Source organism: Cetorhinus maximus, chromosome 4 (assembly GCF_964194155.1).
Source record: "Cetorhinus maximus chromosome 4, sCetMax3.hap1.1, whole genome shotgun sequence".
Classification (NCBI taxonomy): domain Eukaryota; kingdom Metazoa; phylum Chordata; class Chondrichthyes; order Lamniformes; family Cetorhinidae; genus Cetorhinus; species Cetorhinus maximus.
The window spans coordinates 167,360,558-167,375,655 of record NC_135882.1 but is presented as its reverse complement, the minus strand read 5'-3'; the positions used below and the strand labels follow the sequence as shown (position 1 = coordinate 167,375,655).

General features: G+C 45.8%; 1 protein-coding gene across 1 annotated transcript in view; it reads left to right on the top strand.

Moving 5' to 3' along the window:
• The first annotated feature begins 218 nt into the window (after positions 1–218).
• LOC144680019 (dermatan-sulfate epimerase-like protein) overlaps positions 219–15,098 on the top strand; it is a 37,941-nt gene continuing 23,061 nt past the window's right edge. Inside the window, exon 1 of the mRNA XM_078541102.1 lies at positions 219–1,202. Within this exon, the coding sequence (XP_078397228.1) occupies positions 226–1,202 (977 nt within the window). The 5' untranslated portion in view covers positions 219–225. The remainder of the gene's footprint in view (positions 1,203–15,098) is intronic.

Genomic DNA, 15,098 nt, shown 5'->3' with positions numbered 1-15,098 from the left:
CAGGCTGTGAGGATTTGTCTAGAAAGTTTGCCTGGCGGCTGTGGGCAGATGCAGTCTGGCAGCTGGAGCTGAATGTCGATGTTGCCGCGAGAGGCTGGGGCTGCATTCCTCAATCGGGGAGCAGGGTCGGGACCGAGCTGAGTTTTTAATGTGCCTCCTTCCGCCAGGCAGGACAGAGCCGGGCTGACCACCCCCCTACCCCCCACCCTAACTTCAGCTGGAACAATGGCCTTGGTGCCCACACGCTGGCTGCTCTTTGCTCTGCTTTGCCATGGGCCGGGGGGCAGCAACCTTTACTGGGACCGCAGCGGCTACTCGGAGGAGCTGCACCCACTGCCTCACCCTCTGCTGTACTTCAGCTCCCGGGATGTGAGGACCCTGCGCCAAAAGTCCCACACCAGCCACTCATCCATCACCCGGGCCATCAGGAACGCCGTGAGGGTCATGCTGACCAAGTCCACCCTCTACCTGCCCCCCAGCGACCACCTCAGCTTCTCCTCCAAGTGGAACGAAGTCTATGGCAACAACCTGGGGGTGCTCAGCCTCTACTGCCTGCTCTTCCCAGATGACCGGTCAGCCTTGGACTTCACCTTGGACTACCTGGACAGGATGGCCGGGTACCCTCGTTGGCAGGTCCGGGCGGCACCCAACGACGAGGTGCCCGTGGCTCACTCCCTGACCGGCTTTGTGACCGCCTTCGACTTCCTCTACCCGTTCCTGGACGCGCCCAGGCGACAGGGCTACCTGGAGAAGATCCACAGCGTCACCAAGGAGCTCTACGAGTTTTCCAAGTACAGGGCCTGGGGCAAACACTACCTGCACAATCACCAGGCCACCAACATCCTGGCCGTGCTGATGGGTGCCCTGGTGCTGACCCCTCACCAACCCCAGACCGCCCTGCTCTGCAAGCAAATCGCCATCGACATCATGGAGAAGACCATCTTCCTGCTCGACCACATCGTCGACGGCTCCTTGGATGAAGGGGTGGCTTATGGCAGCTACACCTCCAAGTCCCTCACCCAGTACATCTTCCTGGCGCTGCGGCATTTCCACCTGAACCACACTGGCAGCCCTTGGTTGAAGCAGCACTTCTGGTTTTACTACGCCACCCTGTTGCCCGGGTTCCAGAGGAGCGTGGGCATCGCCGACTCCAACTACAACTGGTTCTATGGGCCAGAGAGCCAGCTAGTTTTCCTGGACAGGTTGGTGTTAACTCTTCCCCTTCCTCCCTAACTGTGTCGGTCCTGTTGTAAAATGATGCCGGTTCAAAGCATTGGGGCATAAAAAAGCTGGTGAGGGAGTGGGTGGGAAGGAGCAGGGAGCAGTGTGCGGGGTAGGGGGGTGTTCAGCTGAAAATGTCAAAGCTGAGACTGATCGATTGCTTGTTAGGCAAGAGTGTTAAGGGTTACAGAACCAAGGCAGGTAGGTAGAGTAACATGCAGATCAGCCATGATCTAACTGAATGATGGGACAGGCTTGGGCTGAATGGCCTACACTGTTCCTGTTTTTTTATTTTCGCCTTCACCCTCGTTCAGTTCAGATCCATTTATTTGCACCACAGTCACCGTGTTTCCATCTGTTGTTAGAGAAGCAATGTTACCATCACCGAAACCCATAATCAAAAGTGCTCCATACGAAAATTATATCATTGTGCGAGGGAAGGTCTGAGACCTCGTAATTAATTGGCACCTTTTTAATAACGTTTGTCGGGTATACGTACTTGTGAAAATATAATGATTATTGGCTGGGTGATAGTGTGGAGATCATCCAACTTGATTGGATTTAAAAGAACGCTGAATGTGTTTGTAGCACATTAGGAGGATGCGTTGCAGTTGTGGGATGTGTTGAGGCAGGGGGATGTTATTGGGTGCTTGGTCACAGGGCTGGAAGGGGGGGAATATGCACCAAATTTCTAAGGTTCAATTCAGTGAGGATCAGCGGGATCACTAGGGTTCGATCTATCAGGAAATTCAAGAGAATCGTCTTAAGTACCTGAATAAAGCAGTGGTGGAGAGGTGTTGTGTGATGTGATTTGTGGGATGAACACAGGCTGGGAGTGTTACTGTGCTCTTTCCAAATTCTGGTTAATCTTGTATTTTTCCATTTCCACCTCCATCTCTATCTCTCTCTCTCTCTCTCTCTCCCTCCACATCGCTCTCTAACTCCCACTTAAGCCCTAAATTTAACCAAATTTGTCCAGCAGGTCTGACGTGTGTTGGGGTCGGATGGCTGACTGCTGCCCCACTCAAGAGGATGTCAATCGAGTGGGGTTTAAAAGGGGTAATGAGTCCCATTGTCACCTTTGGCATTAGGTTGAAAGCAGGGCTTCTCTGTCTTCCTCTAGTCCATCTCACTCCCTCTTACACACTGACCACAAGCACAAAGTACAAGTTTACATTGCAGTTTTAGCATTGTTATGGTCAGGTTTTTGAAGTAAGATGCAAAACGGTTTGTGAAAGAGGAAATATCAGATGACACCATGTAGAAAGCAACTCTAGTGCAGTGTCAAAACAGATTGATAAAATGCTTCAGGGGCTTAATAGTACTTCTAGATACTTTCCACATTTACCGAAATCTGAAGTTAAACATCTTCCGGGTGTGATTGCTCTCTTTTCCAAAACCTTTAAAGCTGCCTCTAATTACGGCCTGATTTTGATTGTTAGCTCAGCACTTTCCTGGACCTGCTTAGCTACTGAATGAAAAGAAAGTCTTGCATTTATACAGCAGCTTTCATGACCTCAAGTGCTTTCCAGCTAACAAAATACTTTTGATGTATTAGTGTTGTAATGCGGGAAACACAGTAGGTAATTTGCACATAGCAAGTTCCCTCAAAACAGCAATGAGAGAGTGACTGGATAGTCTGTTTTCAGCGATGTTGGCTAAAGGACCAGTATTGGCGAGGACTCCCTTGTTCTTTTTTCGCAGTAGTGCAATGGGGTCTTTCACTTCCACCTGAGGGAGGAGACTCTGAGCCTCGATTTTAAAGTCTCATTCAAAAGGCAGCTCCTCTGACTGTGCAGCATTCCTTCAGCCTTGTCAAAGGAGCATGCACCTGAAATTTGTGCTCCAAGTCATTGGAGTGGGATTTGAACCCGTGCCCCTCTGGCCTCAAGAGATGAAAGTGCCACAGTGAAGCATACAGCAGCCTGCCAGTGGGCATTGCAGTCACCAATCTGCGATTTGTATTACCTGCAACATTGCACCTCCCAGAAATCAGTTATTGGGTTCAATAAACTGTAAACTCTTTCTTTAAAGGGGAAAAAAAATTGAAGGAAGTTGAAATTGGGATACAAAGATTGTGTCTGTCCAGCAGTGGAACATTATCGGAAAGTTTTTTTTTTACACGAAAAATAAGCTATTCCAAAATAGAAAGGAATGAAGTGGGTGGAAGAAATTGGCAGGAAAAGGGAAGATAGTTACTGCTCAAAGATGCCGAGGTCAAAGTGAATACCAGAATGCCAGGGAGATGCCAGGACAATTCAGAACAGAGTATGAGGCTGGAGGTAAAGGAGGGAGTAGGAGCTGGAGGGGAGGAGTTGAGGCGCATGGAAGCTGGGATCACATTTTCAGATGTTTGGAAGTGGCTGGTTGTGTGCAGTGTCCTGTAGGACTAGAAACTTGCAGCTTGTGGTGGAGCCCACTAGGGAACAGGCAATTCTAGATTTAGTGATGTGTAATGAGGCAGATTTGATAAGGGAGCTTAAGGTGAAGGAACCCTTAGGAGGAAGTGACCATAATATGATAGAATTTGCCCTGCAATTTGAGAGGAAAAAGCTGGAATCAGATGTAACGGTATTACAGTTGAATAAAGGCAACTACAGAGGCATGAGGGAGGAGCTGGCCAGAACTGACTGGGAGATGAGCCTAGCAGGAAAGACAGTGGAACAGCAATGGCAGGAGTTTCTGGGAGTAATTTGGGAGACACAGCAAAAAATTCATCCCTAGGAAGAAGAAGCATACTAAAGGGAGGACGAGGCAACCATGGCTGACAAGGGAAGTCAGGGACAGCATAAAAGCTAAAGAGAAAGCATATAATGCGGCGAAGAGCAGTGGGAAACCAGGGGATTGGGAAGCCTACAAAGACGAACAGAGGACAACTAAAAAAGAAATAAGGAGGGAGAAGATTAAATATGAGGGTAAACTATCCAGTAATATAAAAGAAGATTGCAAGAGTTTTTTTAGATATGTAAAGGGTAACAGAGAGGCAAAAGTGGACATTGGGCCGCTGGAAAATGACGCTGGAGAAGTAGTAGTGGGGAACAAAGAAATGGCGGGGGAACTGAATAGGTACTTTGCACCAGTCTTCACAGTGGAAGACACGAGTGACATCCCCAAAGTTCAAGAGAGTCGGTGGGCAGGGGTGAGTATGGTGGCCATTACCAAGGAGAAGGTGCTAGGAAAACTGAAAGGTCTGAAGGTGGATAAATCACCTGGACCAGATGGATTACACCCTAGAGTTCTGAAGGAGATAGCAGAAGAGATAGTGGAGGCGTTAGTGGCGATCTTTCAGGAATCACTGGAGTCAGGGAGGGTCCCAGAGGACTGGAAAATCGCTAATGTAACCCCCCGTTTAAGAAGGGAGTGAGGCAAAAGACGGGAAATTACAGGTCGATTAGCCTGACGTCGGTCGTTGGTAAAATTTTAGAGTCCATTATTAAGGATGAGATTTCAGAATACTTGGAAGTGCATGGTAAAATAGGGCAAAGTCAGCATGGTTTCATCAAGGGGAGGTCATGCCTAACAAATCTGTTAGAATTCTTTGAGGAGGTAATGAGTAGGTTAGACAAAGGAGAGCCAATGGATGTTATCTACTTGGACTTCCAGAAGGCCTTTGACAAGGTGCCGCACAGGAGACTGCTCAGTAAGATAAGAGCCCATGGTGTTAGAAACAAGGTACTAGCATGGATAGAAGATTGGCTGGCTGGCAGGAGGCAGAGAGTGGGGATAAGGGGGTCCTTCTCAGGATGGCAGCCGTTGACTAGTGGACTAGGGGGCAGTGTTGGGACCACAACTTTTCACTTTATACATTAATGATCTGGATGAAGGAACTGAGGGCATCCTGGCTAAGTTTGCAGATGATACAAAGATAGGTGGAGGGACAGGTAGTATTGAGGAGGTGGGGAGGCTGCAGAAGGATTTGGACAGATTAGGAGAATGGGCAAAGAAGTGGCAGATGGAATACAACGTGGGGAAGTGTGAGGTCATGCACTTTGGTAGGAAGAATAGAGGCATAGACTATTTTCTAAATGGGGAGAGAATTCAGAAATCTGGAGTGCAAAGGGACTTGGGAGTCCTAGTCCAGGATTCTCTTAAGGTTAACTTGCAGGTTGAGTCGGTAGTTAGGAAGGCAAATGCAATGTTGGCATTTATTTCGAGAGGACTAGAATATAAAAGCAGGGATGTGCTGCTGAGGCTTTATAAGGCTCTGGTCAGACCACATTTAGAATATTGTGAGCAATTTTGCGCCCCGTATCTCAGGAAGGATGTGCTGGCCCTGGAGAGGGTCCAGAGGAGGTTCACGAGAATGATCCCAGGAATGAAAGGCTTAACATATGAGGAACGTTTGAGGATTCTGGGTCTATACTCGATGGAGTTTAGAAGGATGAGGGGGGATCTGATTGAAACTTACAGAATACTGAAAGGCCTGGATAGAGTGGATGTGGGGAAGATGTTTCCATTAGTAGGAGAGACTAGGACTCGAGGGCACAGCCTCAGAGTAAAGCTAAGACCTTTTAGAACAGAGATGAGGAGAAACTTCTTTAGCCAGAGAGTGGTGAATCTATGGAATTCATTGTCACAGAAGGCTGAGGAGGCCAGGTCATTGAGTGTATTTAAGACCGAGATAGATAGGTTCTTGATTGGTAAGGGGATCAAACATTACAGGGAGAAGGCGGGAGAATGGGGTTGAGCAACTTATCAGCTATAATTGAATGGCGGAGCAGATTCGATGGGCCGAATGGCCTAATTTCTGCCCCTATGTCTTATGGTCTTATGGTCTTAAACCCAAAATACTTCCCTTTAGGCCACTGGCATGAACCTGAGCTTGGGCCATCTGTCATTTTAATTCTCCACCTTGCTCTCATACTGATCTCCCTGTCCTCGGCCTCCTGCAGTGTTCCAGTGACTCGAGGAACAGCACCTCAGCTTTCGATTAGGCATTTTACAGCCTTCTGGACTTAACGTTGAGTTCAACAATCTCAGATCACAATCTCTGCCTCCATTTTGTTTCCTTTTCCTTTACAGGTTTTGCTTTTACTCTTGATTTTCACTTCTTTTTGCATTCAGAGGGCAGCTGTTCACCATTCTGGCATTCAGACCTCTTTTGTGTCTTTACTTCCAATACCTCTCACTTTGGCTTTGCACCACCAACCCCTTTGTCATTTCAGGTCTCCTGTTTTCCACCCGACTACAGATCTTTCTTTTTGTTCTTTGTCCCACCCTCTCCTCTTTCACTCGATTAAAACACAACATTGCGGAGGGGAGATGGTGGTGTCGTGGCAATGTCACTGTGCAAGTAATCTTAGAAGCCCAGGCTAGTTATCTAGGGACCTGTGTTCACATCTCTCCATGGCAGCTGGTGGAATTCCAACTCAATTAATAAATCTGGTCTCATGAAACCATTGTCAATTGTTGTAAAAACCCATCGGGTTCACTAATGCCCTTTAGGGAAGGAAATCTGCCATCTTTACCCTGTCTGGCCTACATGTGACTGCAGACCCACAGTAACGTGGTTGATTCCTAACTGCCCTCCGAAGCCCCTCAAGGGTAATTAGGAATGGGCAACAGCTGATGGCCTGGCTAAGTGATGCCCACATCCTATGAAAGAATAAATAAATAAATTTCCCCAGTTCTGATGAAAGGCCACCAGCCTGAATCATTAACCCTTGTTTCTCTCTCCACAGACGCTGAGTATTTCCAGAATTTTCTGTTTTAATTTGCCAGAATGATACCAGGGATAAGGGGGAGAGACAGAGACGTTGGGTTCCTTTCCTTAGACCAGAGAAGGTTAAGGGGAGGTTGAGGTAACATGCAAAAGGAACTGAATACATCATTGAAAAGACAAAATTTGCAAGGCTCTAGGGAAAGAGCTGTGAAGTAGGGCTAATTGAATAGCCCTTTCAAAGAGCTTTTATAGGCATGATGGGCTAAATTACCACCTTTTATGTTTTACGATTTTAAATTAAATTTTGTGGCTGTGGTAATTTTTACCATTTGCCGATGATGACATTGTGACCATAATTTCAAACATGGTCTCTAGCAGTCTCAAACATTCATCGTCCCAAACCTTTTACTTTATGGCCATCAATGCTTTCATTTTAAAGGCTTGTGAACATTCATTGTTTTGGCAGGTGCCAACCCTCAGGAATTCCCTCCCTAAACCTCTCCACCTCTCTCTTCCCTTAAACGATGCTCCTTAAATCCTATCTCTGCGACGAAGCCTTGGTCACTGGTCCTAAGATCTCATTATGTGGCTTGGCTTCAAGTTTTGTCTGATGACATTCCTGTGACCTGCCTTGAGATGTTTTATTACAATAATGGCACTATATAAATGCAGTTGGTGTTGTAAAATGTTGTATAATTGTGCCCTTAGGTTGCTTGAATATCATGAGCACCACGCAGTACTGTCAAAGAAAAGCCACTATTAAAGATATAAAGGGAAATTATGAAATATATGCTATAAAATATCATTGTTAATAAGAGTTTCAATGCCCAAACTATTCACATTTCAGGGGAAGGTATGTACATGATATGGATTTCCAGCTGATTCGCAGTGGATGTAATTGAGACACCTTCTCTGGCTTTATCTCATAGTCCAAAAGCTCTGCTGCCTGGATATTATTCAGGTGCAAACCTATGTGATTGTGCTCAAACTGATATATGGAGCCGAATTCAAGTGATCTGTCACTTTCCACTGCATAGAACATTCATTTGTTACGCTGGTAGTTGTTAAATTGGGGTAGAGGAGTATATGAATGCCAGGTGCAAGTCACATTCTGTTCAAAACATTCTGGCCTTGTTATGTCAGTAACGAGAGACTCTCTGGAGGCCAGGGTATTCAGAAAGGAATTCACAGGTGTAACTCTTTCGAGTACATTCACAGTTCTTGACTTTTCTTTTTTGTTCAAGTCCTGGAGTGGGACATGAACCCACAACCTTCTGATTCAAAGGTGAGGGTGCTATTTCACCTCACTGATTTAGATGAACGGTTTCCCTCCAACAGTCTGAACGCAATTTCTACCGAGTTGCACATATAAAACTATCTGCGATTCAGAAGCTAGTGGGTATGTCCAAAATCAATTATTGTAAGCGTACCCAAAGGTGAGGATATTTATAGAAATGAAAGAAAAAAGCTTGCATATGTAGCGCCATTTGCTGCAGTGGTTCAAGAAGGCAGCTCACCGCCACCTTCTCAAGGGCAACTAGGGATGGGCAATAAGTGCTGGCCTAGCCAGAGACACCCACATCCGCTGAATGAATTTAAAAAAAAATTACCTCAGGACATCCCAATTCCCTTTACAGCCAATGAAGTATGTTTTGACATGTAGACATTTTTGTAATGTGGGAAATAGGCAGTCAATTTGCATGCAGCATGCTCCCGCATAGAGCAATGAGGTCATGACCAGATTGTCTGTTTTAGTGATATTGATTGCAGGATAAACTTTGATCAGGACTGCCCTGGTCTCCTTTGAGTTGTGCCATGGAATTCTTTGCGTCTGGCCTGAGAGGGCACCATCGCATCTGAAAGATGAACCTCTGACAGTGCAGCACTCCCTCAGTAATGCACTGGAGCGTCAGCCTAGATTTTTTGTCCCTAAAGCCCGCAGCCCTCTCACTCAAGAGGTGACAGTTCTACCAACTGCACCGTGGATGACGCCACTGTTGCTCTACTAGAGTTTATTATTCTACTTTCTGGGATAAAACAACAATCAGTCAGGCCAAAAGGCATCGAAACTGCTGTTACGACACAGTTTGTTTAGTCAAGGCAGAGAGAAAGGTCTGAAGACCATTTTCAATGATAAATTCAGCTGCCCAAGGCCTAAATCCCTTCTTAAACCTCTCTACCTCTCTACCACATTCTCCTCCTTTAAGACATCCCCTAAAACTGCTGATGAATAAGCTTTAGGTCATCATCTGTAATGTCTCCTTATGTGTCTCAATGACATATTTTATTTGATAACACTCCTGTGAAGAATGTGAGGATATTTTGCTCTTCCATACAAGTTGTTTTTGTTGTAAATTGTTCACTCCAAGTCTATACTAGAATAGAAGGGGTTACATTGATGGCAAAGGCTGTGGCTTTTATGCTAACAATAAACAGGACCCAAATGCTCTGTGGTGCATGTCGATATTATTTTTACAGCACAGGAACAGGCCATTCGTTATTTGCTATTTTTGTTATGTGTTTCCTCCTCCCACCCTTCTTCACGTAACCCCAGCAATAAATCCTTCTAATCCTTTCTCTCTTGTGGGTTTACCTAGCTTACCACTAAATGCATCTATGCTATTTGTCTCAACTACTTCTTATTCTAAGCGTGTTCTACATTCCAACAATTCTCCGGCTTAAGAAGTCTCTCCTGAATTCCATATTGGATTTATTAGCCCCTTATCTTATATTGATGGTCCCTAGCTTTGGTTTCCTATTCCGGTAGAAACATCTGCTCTTTGCCCACACAGGGGGCAGGATTTTACCGTCAGTGAGTGGGGGAGGGGCCTGCTCGCCGACGCGTAAAATGACGTGGGATTACGGGCGGAACTCGCGACGTCACCCCGCCCCATTTACATTTTCAGGAAGGTGGGGGCGCAGCAAAATCAGCTGCGCGCCCGCCGACCTGTCAATGGCCAATTGAGACCATTGACAGAGCAATTAAAGTAATTAGTGGACCTGCCCGTAAGGTAGGCGGGCAGGCCAGGAGCCCTGGCAGGAAGTAGAAAAAACATGAAACCTCATTCACAGGCGGGATGAGGTTACATGTAGGGCTTTAAAAATTTTACTAAAGTTTTGTTGCAAATTATGAACGTGTCCCAACTCATGTGACATTGTCACATGAGGGGACATGTAAGGGAATTTTTTTTTTCTATTGTTAATATTTTTGCACGTAGAGCCGATCTCCCTGAGGCTGCACTTAGCCTCAGGGAGATGTGCGCTCTTTTGTGCGCATGCGCGAAAGAGCGCACTCTCGCATTTAGGAATCCCCCCCTCCCCGCCCGCACAGGGAGCGCATAGCGCTTCCCGCCGGACATCATGCTGGATGGGCCTTGATTGGCCCGCCCATGTAAAATAGCACCGCGCCTCCGATCGGGGGCGCCGATCAGAAGCGCTGATCGGAAGCGCGCCCGCACGCGCCCGATCATCAACTTCCCCCCCAAAAGCGGGGGAAAAATCAGCCCAGGATGTTACAAAGCTCCATAAGTTCCCCATTACGATCCCCTGATTTCAGTGGATTGCACGAAGGAGATGCTGAAGGAAGCAACATTTACTATCTGTTCTTGGGGAAGATAATGAGGATTCGCCTTGTGTACTTGTGACAAGATTTGTGAGAATTGTTCCAGGAATGAGGAATGTCAGTTACGTAGATAGATTGGAGAACGTCAAAACTGTTTTCTTTGGAGAAGAGAAGGCCAAAAGGAGGTTTGATGGAGGTTTCCAAAACCACAAGGGGCCTGGACAGAGTAGATAGGGAGAAGCTGTTCTCACTCGTGATAGGATTGAGAATGAGAGAGCACGGATTTAAAGTAATTGGCAGAAGAAGCAATGCCGACATGAGGAAATTTTTTTTTCCCGCAGCAAGTGGTTAGGATCTGGAATGCACTGCCTGAGAGTGTGGTGGAAGCAGGTTCAAACAAGACATTCCGGAAGAAATTGGATCATTTTCTGAAAAGGCAGAATGTGCAGGGCTAGGGGGGTGGGGAGTGGCACTAGGTGAATAGTTTATCCGGAGAGCCAGCACAGAAACGACAGGCTGCACGGCCTCCTCCTGTGCTGTAACCATTCTGCGATCCTGTGCCTGCTAACAGATATGAGCATTGTCAGGAAATCTGGGCAATCTTTTATAGGGTGAGACGGGGGAAGCTGGGGTTGTTCCCGTAGAGCAGAGAAAATTAAGGGGCGATTTGATTGAGGCGTTCAAAATCACGAAGCCTTCTGATAGAATAAATAAGGAGAAAATGTTTCCACTGGCAGGAGGCTCAGTAACTAAGGGGACACAGATATAAAGTAATTGGCAGAAAAGAACTGGAGACGATTCGAGAATTCTTTTTTTTTACGCGGCAAGTTGTTATGACCTGGAATGCAGTGCCTGGAAGGGCGGTGAAACATAAGAAATAAAGCTTTCGTAAGCCGTTTAAACCTACTTTGTCACTCAAAAAGATCCATCCAGAACAAGGGCTAGGGATAAAACGCACTAATATCACTTCTACTGCTTCACATTTGCTCATTTCACATTCTCCACTTAAGGACATTACTGGTCATTCTAATTATTTGACTTTGTTTATTTTAACCCTCCCCCTCTCGCTGCTCCTAATTCTGCTGCCTGTGTGCTAGCTTGTGCCAAGTCTCCTGTTCATCCATCACCCTGTGCTCTCTGACCTACATTAGCTCTGGCTCCGGCATTTTTTAATTTTAAAATTCTCATCCTTGTCTTCAAATCTCTCTCCTGACCTCACCTCCTCCCTATCTTTGTAACCTCCTCCTACCCTACAACCTTCTGTGATCTCTGCACTCCTCCAATTCTGGCCTCGTGTCCATCTCCTATTTTCATCAATGGCTTCACCATTGGTGGCTGTGCCAACAATTGCTTTGGTCCTGAGCTCTGCAATTTCCTCCCTAAAACACTCTATCGCTCTCTTCTCTTTTAAGACGCTCTTTAAGAACTATCTCTTTGACCAAGCTTTTGGTCACCTGTCCTAACATGTGACTCAAGCTCCCTCTTTCTTTAATAATGCTCCTGTGAAGTACGATGAGATCTTTTATTTGTTAAAGGCACTATATAAATGCAAGTTGTTGTTTTAAATTCTGTTCGCCATTAATATCTTCCAATTCTGATGAAAGGCTGTCACCTGACACACTCAAATTTTCCATTCCCTTGTATGAGTGCTGCCTGACTTGCTAAGTTTTTAAAAATTCTTTCATGGGATGTGGGTGTCACAGGAAAGGCCAACATTTGATGCCCATCCCTATTTGCCTTTGAACTGTGTGACTTGCTAGGTCATTTCAGAGGGCAGTTAAGAGTCAACCACGTTACCATGGACCTGGAGTCACATGTAGGCCAGGATCAGGTAAGGATGGCAGATTTCCTTCCCTCAACGACATTAGTGACCCCACTAAGTCTTGCAACAATCCAATCACCTCATGGTTACTATTATTCAACCTGCTTTTTATCCCAGGTTTATTTAACTAATTCAATCTCCCAGTTCCTGTGGTGGGATTTGAATTCATGTCGCTGGCTCTTTATTCCAGGCATCTGGATTGCTGGCCCAGTAGCATAACCCCTCCAATCAAAGTAGATTAAATTAAGCAAAATTATCGAGACGGTTGGTGAACTTTTACAGGAGCAGAATGGACAGCTGCCAGTGACAACATGAGAGAAGGAAAGATTTCTGTTTGTCTCTTTTTACTAATTTATCAAAATGGCCAAGCGAATTGCTTTCAGTTCCGATTGAGGCTTAGTATATATCTTGAATGCAGTTGGTTAGAAACTGAAAAAAGATTTATTTCTGGAGCTTATAACTTATTGGTAAAATTGTATTTGCTCGATGAGCATTTGTGCAGGCATTAGATTCCCGACAGTTTGAGAAGAGCTGCCCATTAGGATATTTTTTCATAATATCCTATGGGTTGGGTATGTATTGAGGATGACTTTCTCATTTCTCACACTAACCTTTGTCAGAACTAATTAAACTCAATATTCTGTTGTGTTACGATGTCCTTCAACAACAACACGTATTTATATAGCACCTTTAGGGATGCCCCAGGTGCTTCACAGGCACGTCACACAGCAAATATTGGACACCAAGTCACACAAGGACCTATCAGGGCAAATGACCAAAAGCTTGGCCAAAGAGGTAGATATTAAGGAGTATCTTAAAGGAGGAAAGAGACATATAGAGGTTTGCAGAGGGAATTCCAAGTTAAGGGCCTAGGTAGCTGAAGGCACAGCCAGCAATAATGGATGGATTAAAATCTGGGTGCCCAAGAGGCCAGAGTTGGAGAAGTGAAGTCATCTTGGAGGGTTGTGAAATTGGAGGAGATTACAGAGATAGGAAGGGATGAGGCTACAGAAGAATTTGAAAACAATGGTGAGAACTTTAAAATTGTAAAATTCTGTAACAAGCCCTGTGTGATTTTTTTTTGGGTGGCCAGTTGCCATTTCTTCCCTAGTAGATAAGTATTTTTAATTTAATTGAGCTTTTCTTGTAGATATGTCAAATAGTGCCATTTAGTTTAGAATTAACAGGCCTTATAAAACAATACTGGTTTGGAATTCCCAGTCTGTGCTGAGGTGCTGACCCCAGCCAGGAGAGTTGTGGAAGCACTACAAATGTTTTCTTTGAGTTACTGGCCTTGTTAATGGTCAAAATCCTGGAACTCCCTTCCTACCAGCACTGTGGGTGTGCCTACACCACATGGACCGCAGCGGTTCAAGAAGGCAGCTCACCACCACCTTCTCAAGGGCAATTAGGGAAGGGCAATAAATGCTGGCCCAGCCAGCGTAAAGCCCACACCCCATGAATGAATAAAAAAAAATATAGACTATTGATTGTGCTCCCCAGTGTGTCTCCACTGGCACAGGACAGCCCTGCTCAACATAAGACCAAGGGATTACCGATAATTCATATGTTTGCGAAATATGCTCCACCACTAGTGACATTCTATACATTCTAGCTGCTCTCTCTCTGTAGCGGGAGAGTGCAAAATTCCCACAACGCACATGTAAGTCAGCCCACAGTCCAAATCGTTGTACCCAACATGGGGCAATGCAGCCTGTCTGGAACTCTCGGATTGTGGTCTTAATCATTATTGCTCTGAGAGTCGCCTCATTTTTACTTTGCTAACCCTCTTGCCGCCAAGGCCGCTCAGCACCGTGCGTGGTGCAGAGGGCTCACACTTTGCCGGCTCCGACTTCATAAAACTGACAGGCAGGGAATGCCTGAACAAGGTAAACTGCGAATTCGCACAACGGTCATACGGCAGCTTAAGTTTGTCTCCTTGGTCCACCAGGTTTGGACGAAGGAAACCTACGGCTTTAGAATCAGGCACTCTTTCACTTTAAGAACAACATTCCCACACCCTCACTGTAACACTTCATTGCAATCCTCCTGATGACCACACTGATAAACATCATGAAAGAAGGTTAAAAAAAGGACACTAACCAGAAAAGTGAAAAAGAACTGTACGCTTGCCCAAGATGATGCTACATTGCCAAAAAAATAGCACCTTTCACCACCTCAGGATGTCCCAAAACCCCTTATAGTCAACAAACTATTTTTGAAGAGTTGCGAGATCAACAGGAAATGCAGAAGCCAACTTGCACACAGCAAGCTCCCACAAACCAGCAACGTGATAATGACCAGATAATCTGTTTGCAAAGGCCAACACTGACCAGGGCACAGGGGAGAACAGACGTGCTCTTTGAAATAACACCGCAGGATCTTTCCAATACATCCTGAGAGGGCAAAAGCCAAATACTGTGGATGCTGGAAATCTGAAACAAAAAACAGAAAAATGCTGGAAAAACTCAGCAGGCCCGACAGCATCTGCGGAGAGAGAAAACAAGAGTTAGCGTTTCGAGTCCGTGTGACTCTGAGGCGCTCTGAGGAAGGGCCACGCGGACTCAGTACGTTAACGTTTGTTTTTCTCTCTCCACAGATGCTGTCAGGCCTGCTGAGTTTTTCCAGCATTTTCTGTTTTTGTGCCTGAGAGGGCAGACGGGCCCTCGGCGTTATGTCTCACCCGGAAGACAGCAGCTCCGACAGGGCACCTCTCCTTCATGTTCTGCACTGCAGCGTCAGCCTTGATTTAACCAAATTACAATCAGTGTAAACAACTGCAGACACAAAGACCTTCCGGGCCTGCTGAGTTTTTCCAGGTATTTTTGTTT